This window comes from Cryptomeria japonica, chromosome 8 (genome assembly GCF_030272615.1).
Source record: "Cryptomeria japonica chromosome 8, Sugi_1.0, whole genome shotgun sequence".
NCBI lineage: Eukaryota > Viridiplantae > Streptophyta > Pinopsida > Cupressales > Cupressaceae > Cryptomeria > Cryptomeria japonica.
In genome coordinates this window covers 57505064-57514346 of record NC_081412.1, presented here as the reverse complement: position 1 = coordinate 57514346, position 9283 = coordinate 57505064, and the positions used below count along the sequence as shown (strand labels likewise).

Here is a 9283-nt window from a genome sequence, read left to right as displayed (position 1 = left end):
CTACTTCAAAGCAACTATGGTTGGCTCACTTGGGATGTGAATTAAACCATCAATACATGGATCAACGCGTGTGATTTGTCATGTTAATTTGAGGACGACAAAGGTATTATTTGTGTGTTTGATTGACAGGTGTGGTAATGGGCCCATCACTATATGAGAATGTAAGATACATGTACACTATTTACACAATTAAACTATCTTTTATTCTAAATATAATTCAATTACTAAACCCCTAATACGAATTGAATGCCATGTATAGCTTATTTATTTTGAATTTTTTTTGAAGCGAATATTTCTTTGGACTAGATAAGAAAACAAATAATTCACATGAAAAGTTATTACATTCCTACGATTAATCTCCAAAAACTACCAAACTTTACCTGATCTTCAAAAGATACCAGAGTTTTCAGGGTGGAGAAATAATAACTAATTTCACATCAATCAATTGAGATTGCAATTAAAAGTTATATACGCTGTGAAAGCTCCTTAGACTTTTGATTTGGCTATCTTTTGCATATCCTGAACAAATGTGTTGAGATTTTCAAAAGAAGTACCCCCTGGCATGACTGCCTTAGTTGATGCTTCTTTGAACCTTGCAATATTTCTTCGCAACTCCTTTCCTACAGAGCCTTCCATAAGATCCTTCACTACACTTTCAACCTCTTCCTTGGTGACCAATTTGGATTCATCAGCACCAACGCCTTCAAAGTCTAAGCCAACTTTCCAAAAATCTTTGGCAAATCGACAATTAATAAACTGGTCAGAAACATTAGGCCATCCGATCATAGGAACTCCCATGCTGATTGCTTCTAAAGTAGAGTTCCACCCATTGTGTGTCAGGAATCCTCCCACCGAAGGATGGGAAAGGACCTGCAATCAGAGAGTTCTACAGGGCTTAATCTTAGACTCTATTGATATTATTAAAAAAAATCAACACAATAAAAATGCCCTACTTGCAATTGTTTGGTCCAAGTAACAACCAGGGCTCGATCTTTGGTTCGTTCATTAAAGCCCTCTGGTAACTCTAGAGACTTTCCTTCAGCTATGTCAGACCTAAGTACCCACAAGAAAGGGTACCCACAAGCCTCTAGTCCAAGTGCCAGCTCGTGCAATTGCCTTTCAGATTTTACAGCAATGCTACCAAATGAAACATATAACACAGATTGCTTTGGTTGAGAATCTAGCCATTGAAAGCAATTATTGTCCTCTTCCCACATACTGAACATGGAGTTCTCGCCTTGTAAGAAATTGGGAAGAGACACCGGGCCCACTGCTAGAGCAGGGCATCCATTAATACTGAGACCCATTTGTGCTTCCTTTCCTCCTTCCAACTCCTCGAAGGTGTTGACCAGCAAGTAATCTGCTATGTTTTGGTAGCGAGCTTCATAGAGAAAGGCACTGTAAATAGTTTCAGAGACATGTTTTTCACGGTAGAATGAGACTATATCAATTGGTCGGATAGGAGGAATTTTTCCAGGAATAGATGTAATTACTTTGTCTTTGGATTTCAGATCGTCATCTACATAAAAGATACCAGTCAACTTAACTGAAATATACATCTAGAAAGGCAGGAAAAATAGATGTGGGTGATAAAATACCTGTAACTGGAATATGGCCTTGAGAAAGCAGAACGTTAGCGTTGGTCTGAACAATTGAGTTTGCAGTACAACAAGTCCAGAAGATAACCCGGGGCACCCCGAGATTTTGAGCCACCTCTGCCGTGCAAGATATAAAACTATCAGACACAATACACGTTATGGGTGGAACAGAAGTATCTGCTGCAGTTAACAGATTTTCCAAAGCAGGGCCCAAATTTCGCAGTGCAAGATAAAGTTCGCCGAGTTCGGAAGTTCGGCCATGATCAGGTGGTAAGCCGTCGGGAAGAGAGAGAAAACGAAATTTGAGGCCCCTCTCTTTGGCTTCACGGTCACGTGCCGCTCCATCTGTGGAAGCTGCTTTTAAAAGGCGTTGGTCTATCCATTCGGTGGTGACAAAGGTTATGAAGAATCCCCGTATGGCCAGCAGCTCCGCAAAATTCATTAGCGGATTGACATGACCCTGAGCAGGAAATGGCACCACTACTGCATGCAAAGAGGCGGCTGTTATTTCTCCACACATTTTCTCTACTGTTGAATTAATGAATCAATCAAAATCCTGTCCTATCATATTCCAAGAAGGTAAAGATGATCAATCAATATCTTACTCGTATGGTTTAGAATCGATCGAATGAGGTGCGAGACATGATCAATTAATATCTTACTCGGATGGTATCAAATTGTAGTATTTTACGGGTTCATTTTGTACTCGTATGGTATCAAATTGTAGTATTTTATGGGTTGATTTTGTATCTTATGGCCCATGCCCTTCAACCTGCATTCAGGGTCGGTGGAAAGTGACGCGGAGGGCCCCCAAATATATATTTTTATTAAAAAAATTATATTTATCTTGTTAAAAGTATGTTTTGGTTGAGAGATGAGATTCTTTTGGATAATTGAGATTTTGTCGCGGACATCTAAAATTCTTCTTCATAACTTTGATTTTGTTTCTTATGAATTATAGTTTTTATAAAAAAATATATATGTTTTGTTCGAAAGATGAGAATCTATTCGATAATTGAGATTTCCTCTTGATCTTTTCAAATGTTTCCTCCTTCATATCTTTCAAAAGTAAGACAACCTCTTCTTCACAAACAATAACATGGTATCCCATTTCTTGAGTTTAAAGATGATTGATAAATTTGACATAGATGAGATTCCTTTAGATCTAATGAAATGAAATTGATAGGAGCTTGTCATTTAAAACTATTGTTGTTGGGAGTTACAATATATTGAAATATAATTCAAATTTTAGAATTAAATTCCACACAAATTAATAGATGAATAATGGTTCACATTTAAGAATTATATTTAATTTTGCATCTTCTATAAGTAAATCAAAGAAAATGTATATATTGTTGATGATGAGGATGAATCTTCTGCAAGAATGTTTTTTTATGTTGAGTGTCTACTAGTAAATTATAAACATTCTAATAAATTAAATATGAACCAGACTTGGATAAAACATACTTACTAATAGAATATTGATAAAGTACTCTAGATTAACAAAGATATATGCCTAAATATTTGTATTTTCTATTAATAGATTAATTTTAGGCTAGCCTACCATTTCTTTCGTATAATGTTGTATAGGTTCTTTTGCATTTTGAAGTGTTCTTCATGAGAGAATGATTGGTCTATATGAAATCCTTCAACATTTAAATTCTACATATAGATATAAATGTTAATCCTTGTCTTTTATTTTTATGTATCAATATCATATGTTAACTTATTTAGATTAAGTCTCGAAGATTTTGTATATTAATTGCTCATTTAATGGTGCAATAAAGAAAAAGTGATGCTTCAAAACCTATAGTACATTAAATGTGAGTGGGTATGTAAAATTTTAATTCATAGAAAATTAAATATAGAATTGGCAAGTTGAATTCAAAATTATAAGTAGGAAAAAGAAAATACCCCGACACCTGAGAATGAAGCTTACTTTCCATGATGCTATCATGATGCATAAATGTCCATACAATGCACTATAGTCCTTATGTGATGTCATACCTGTCTCATTGTGTCATATAAAAAAGTTACAAAATTTAAATTGTTCACCAAATTTTGGACTCATTTACATAATAAAAGACAAATACAATAGAAACAAGAAACTAGGAGACACAAAGATAGACAAAATGGTAAATAGAAATAACAAGGAAAAATGAATAGAGAAAATAAAACATCCATGTGATTTTAGTCTTCCAAATATTTATAGCTAGAATAGGAAAAGTAGCTAAGGATTTCTTAGGATCTCGATAAGAATGGTTAAGCCCTTAATATGGTTGTGGCCACTTTTTAATCCCCCATATTTGTACACACACGCCAAGTAGATATGTATAATAAAATGATAAAAATGATTGAAATATCATTCAAAAAAGAATACAAGTTAATTGAAACAATATTTCTAGTATTATGTAGAAGATAGAAGTGAGCACATGGAGATGCTAATAAAAAAATCAGAGAATTTATTTTTAACAATCTTCAATAATGAAGGTATGTTTAGTAAGCTAAGAGAGTGTTCTTATTATTGTTTGTAGAGTGGAAGAAAAATCAAAGATATATTTTTAAAAGGGTTCTAGAGGGTTAGATTTGGATGTGGGAGATATATTTTTGATAGAGTGGCATTACAAAAAATATCAAGAAATTGGATAGAAAGAATATTTAAATATTTTAAAATCCGTAGAATGCTAGTACATCACAAATATGCTCATGCATCACACTTGCATCTTATATAAATTAATCAAAATTTCACATACAATCTTACATTAGTCAATAATAAGACTTAAAATTTGATAAAGAAATTTGACAATCTAATAAATAAAAAAAGGTTCAAATGATTTCTTAAGCATACTAGGGAAATGGACACTAAAGAAAGCCAAAAACATAACATTGGCATGGAAGGGTACATGCAATTTTTAATGTTACACATAGATAGTGGTATTTGTCTCCTCATGTTGTTGGTACTATTGGTATATTAGTTATGCCTTCTCTATCTCATATTGGACCTTTTTAATTTTAATTATTGAATCTTAAAATTATGTACATATGAATACATGGTGGTTTATATCCGATTACATAAATAATATAGATTCAACTTTATTGAGTGATCTATTGTTAATCCTAATTTGAATCTAGAATTTGGTTGTAAGCCATTGCATGGTAGGACTTCTTAGGGAAATTGTTTGTCACTATTATCATTGTTTGATTTACATTTTGTGTTTATTGAAATAATAAGTTTACGATTTAGGGTTTAGGAGAAAGTGAAAGGAGTGGCTTTAAAATTTTTCTAATATCAAAATTTTAAGCACATTCTTGATAAAACTAATTAGGTATGAGTTTGTTGTGTGTGTATTTTCTTGAATGATTAAATTTGATTCTACTTTGAAGCATAGTCTAGATATAGCATTGTATAATAATACTAAGTGGTACCTATTATTTTGATGACATTATAATTCTTGTCATTCAAATTGAGGGAAAATGGTCATAAAGGTATATTATTTATGTCTATGAAATTAATTATAATGTGATGCAAATGTGTGGGAATATTATAGTTGTCTTATTTGTAGTTGTTGTTGAAATCATGATGTCTACCAAGGTTTATTTAATTTTTTACTATTAGTAAGTCTCATTTAAGATAATGATTCCCATTTAGACACATGCATATAATTTATTATCTATTTTATTTTCAAACCTAATTAGTTGTATCAAGAATGTACGCCAAATTTTAATATTAGAAAAAAACTAAAGCCACCCTTTGAACTTTCTCCTATAGTAATCATTTCATTCAACATAAATACCTTAATTACTCATGTAGCCCCAAAGATTTTAATTAAAGGAATACAACCATTATAGGGGGTGTGCTAGTCTCTCGCTGGTCTTTTGCTATTCTTTTCTCTATCTGCTGTCTTTTGTGATGATCTTTTGCAACCTTTCTCTCTTTGTTCCGTCCTCTCTATTTTCTCTAATGCTTTTATTTTCTATATGTAAGTGGGTTTCGGGTCCCTTAAAACTTGGTTTTCCTTAATCAAAAAACAATATTTCAAAAAGACATGAAAATGCATGATACATGCTTGTTGAGGAGATGACATTAATAGGACCAAAGTTATTATTAAAAATAGATATTATATTATGCAAGTTGTTTGCTAGAAATATTACCTCAATATTTTTCAAATATCTCTAGTTCTTATAGTTGACCTTGCTAAACAATCAGTTGTGATGGACAAAACTACATAAACTCCACATTGACTACATAGATGTTATGCCAAAATTTTATAACTATTGTTGCACTAGAAATATATTTCAACAATAGGGTTATAATCCAATTCAAGTATCCCACATTGTAAATATAATAAATATTCAGTATGATCAAGAAATATTGATAGGTTTCATAAACAACATTTTTTTTTATCTTGATCATTGAAGAGATTTTGATGTCCATATTAAGATCATGTTTTTTTATGAGATGCATTTTTTTATAGGGACTATAACACATGGGATAGATTCAATCCCATAAATTTTTATCAATCAACCATTTTTATAATCGAGTAATGTAGACAAAATTGAGGGGTCTTATCAAACTACCCAATCTTGTAGCCTTAACACGTCAAACAATCCACTATGTGAAAAAAATCTGAAACATATATTTATTTTAAAGTTCATATATACATTCATACAATAAAGTTCCTAAAAAAAAATAACATATATGAATGACTTTAATGGTAAACATAATTCTAATTTAATTTTATAAACTTTTTTTTGACACATCATGCCTACAAGTCTTGAAATCCACATTCCTACAAACCTTCTTGGCTTCAATTTGTTGAATTTTGCAGTACAAAAAAAATTCTGACATTTCTTCCAAGACACAAGGCAAACAACCTTTGACTATATTTTAGATATATTATTATATTTATTTGTCTCCAAAGAAAATTTGCAGACTTCTTTTGCCTGTGAAGATACAATTTTATATTTTAAGAAAAAAATAGTTTTTAAATAAAGCTAGGACTATATTATTATTATTTTATAAACTTGTGTAGGGAAACTTAGATATAGTGCTAGAGTCTTTAAAATTATTTTCTTCGCTTTTTAATGTTGAAATTTGTTCTCTATTGATTTGGAGTAATAATATTAAATAATTTTTATTTTTGGATTTAAGAGGTGTTAGTATGAAAATGGTTATTTCCTATTTTGGTCTCCTCTATGTTTAATAATTGTGTTTATTTAAGTTATTGACATTTTTGTTTCATGTCATAAGATTCAATCAATTGTCATAATCTTACAGTATTAATAATATAATTCTATTGTAAATAAATGTGTTTTACTAATTAACTACTCTTTTGGACTTTTATTTAAATAATTAAGCATATTTCAAATTTATTATTTCTTTTAAATATCTACCATATAAATCTTATCTCTAGCCCATGTCTTATCTATATAAGAATGTAGACATAGTGTTTGAGATAATTATTATGAATTAGAATTATTGATTCATTTATGGCAATCTATTTTTTTTACTCTAAAACTACTTTTTTTTGGTTTTTGGTTTTTTTTTTTCACTTTTTAGGATACCTAGGTCTTATGAGTTATTTACTAGACTTTACATGGTATTAGAGCTCTATATATGCAAACCCCTTATTTAAGAGATTTTTTTAACTAGTACTTTGATATGATGAATCCTAGAGAAAAATAAAACTTATTGATGAGTTTAAAAAATCCAAAAACTTATAATTTATTGTAGACTTAATCAATTTCACATAAAGTGATATACAATTTTTTTTTAGGAATCTCTAAGGAAATCATACAAAAATCCATATAAATGTTGTATCATCAATACTATTTTGAACAATAATATAGCACCAATGTTGCATCATGCTTATATTAGGTTCTTTGAGCATGCTAATTCCATCCTTTGACATATTATTTTTGTGATAAGGTTTTTAATTTTAAAAAGCAATTCAAACCACAAGTTATGTAGGCTTGATGTTGTCCATGTGAAAATCCTAACACCTATAAAAGGTAGTAGTGGTTCTATTGTTCAAGAGGATAAGGTAACTAGCAATATGTCCAATACTCTTCCCTAATGATGAAGCTTTAGTGAATAAAGAACCTAACCAAGATTAATTCAATGCTATTCTTGTTGTTGGTTATGAGAAGCCTAAAATTGTTGTCCACCTTTGTCAAGATGTCCCTCAACCTAAAAAAAACCAGTGATTATTGTTAAAGGTGGAGTGAGTCCAACAAATAGATTATCATGGAATGGCTCACACATATAATACTCGAAACAACAAAGCAGACTCTAATTTTCTTCCCCCTTACTAGCCTATTCTTCCTTCCCCCCTAATCCTTCACAATGTGTTGCTAATGAGTATGATATTGTTTAGTAGCTTTATGCCATCCCAACCAAGATTTGCCTTTGGGACTTAATTTAAACCTCACCCATATATCATGAAATGCTATAAGAAGCTTTAAAGAAGAAACCTAATAATGTGATTTCTTCGTTGGAATGTATGCATTCAACTAAGCCTGACATTGCGTTATCTCAACATATTTGCCTCTTATAGAAGTTCAAAATCTATATGACCCCCTCATGATTGTTGTCCTTATTAATAAAGATGCTATATAAGGAATAATCTAGTTGATAATGGTTTAGGTCTTAATGTGTTTATCCTTGAATTTTTTGCATAAAATCAAAGTGGACATTTCTCTTATTCAACCAAATTCAATTTCTATTTGTGGCTTTGATAATGTTGGTAAGAAGACATTAAGTACAATTGCCTTGCCTAGTAAAATAGGACCTATGATTTTACCTCAACTATCCATGTCATGTCCCTTCTACTCTATTGAATATCCAGGAAACTAAGAGGGGGGGTGAATCAGTTGACAATAAAATTCTCTTTTAGACTTAATTATTAGATCCAAAACAATTAGCGGAATTGATAAAACATGAAAGCATATACACAAAACAAATCATACATAAGATACACCAAAATTTACGTGGAAAACCAAAGAAGGGAAAAACCATAGAGAATGATAATTCTCAATATATAAACATTGGTTAAGGTGATTTTTTCAAAGGATGGATCACTACCAAGTTGCTCATTGTAGATGGGCTCACTGCCCAGAAAGGCTCATAGTCGGAGGGCTCATTGCCTAGAAAGGCTCACTACCAAAGAAGAAAGAAAGCTTAAGAGAATCCACCACTGAAACATAGTCTGCACTACCAAAACTACTTCCAGTAAAAATTTGCAACACTATAACTATACTCACTACCAAAGAAGAAAGAAATATTAAGAGAATCCGCCATGAAACATAGTCTACACTTCCGAAACTACTTCCAATAAAAATCTGCAACACTATACTCACATAACAATTGGTTTCTTTCAATATCGCATGTCTTCAACACAAAAAGCCACACTTCAACTCATCAAAATATACACCTACCTATAGTGTCTCTAGAAAAACATAATCCTCAATGTCGGATGAGACAAAGATCTAAAATAGTTCTCCACTAATCATTTCGATGGTGGGAAGAAAAGAGAAGTAGACCTTATTACACCGTTCCTCATTGAAGATGTCAACACATTACATATATCACCAAAGCCGATCCCCAAACATTATCCACACACTATATAACTGCCATTACACAACTTCAATGTCTAGTCCAAAAAACCTCAAGCTCTGGACCAATC

General features: G+C 31.5%; 1 protein-coding gene across 2 annotated transcripts; it reads right to left on the bottom strand.

Annotated features, from left to right (window-relative positions):
• Positions 1-298: 298 nt before the first annotated feature.
• On the bottom strand, positions 299-2205 carry LOC131078059 (7-deoxyloganetin glucosyltransferase). 2 transcript variants are annotated; one of them, XM_058015704.2, is made up of 3 exons: positions 1599-2205; positions 981-1519; positions 299-870 (listed from the first exon to the last, which is right to left on the bottom strand). In XM_058015704.2, the coding sequence occupies exons 1-3, from the start codon at positions 2116-2118 to the stop codon at positions 487-489; spliced, it is 1443 nt and encodes a 480-aa protein (XP_057871687.1). In that variant the 5' UTR covers positions 2119-2205; the 3' UTR covers positions 299-486. The 2 variants fall into 2 exon arrangements, with proteins under 2 accessions (XP_057871687.1, XP_057871686.1); XM_058015703.2 differs by having other exon boundaries at positions 301-870; positions 954-1519; positions 1599-2201.
• Positions 2206-9283: the final 7078 nt, after the last annotated feature.

Coding starts and splice junctions, on each gene's coding strand:
- LOC131078059 (XM_058015703.2), bottom strand. CDS start 2,118: ATGTGTGGAGAAATAACAGCCGCCTCTTTGCATGCAGTAGTGGTGCCA. Junction 1,520..1,598: donor AGGCCATATTCCAGTTACAG/GTATTTTATCAC, acceptor TCTTTTATGTAG/ATGACGATCTGAAATCCAAA. Junction 871..953: donor CTTGGACCAAACAATTGCAA/GTAGGGCATTTT, acceptor CTCTGATTGCAG/GTCCTTTCCCATCCTTCGGT.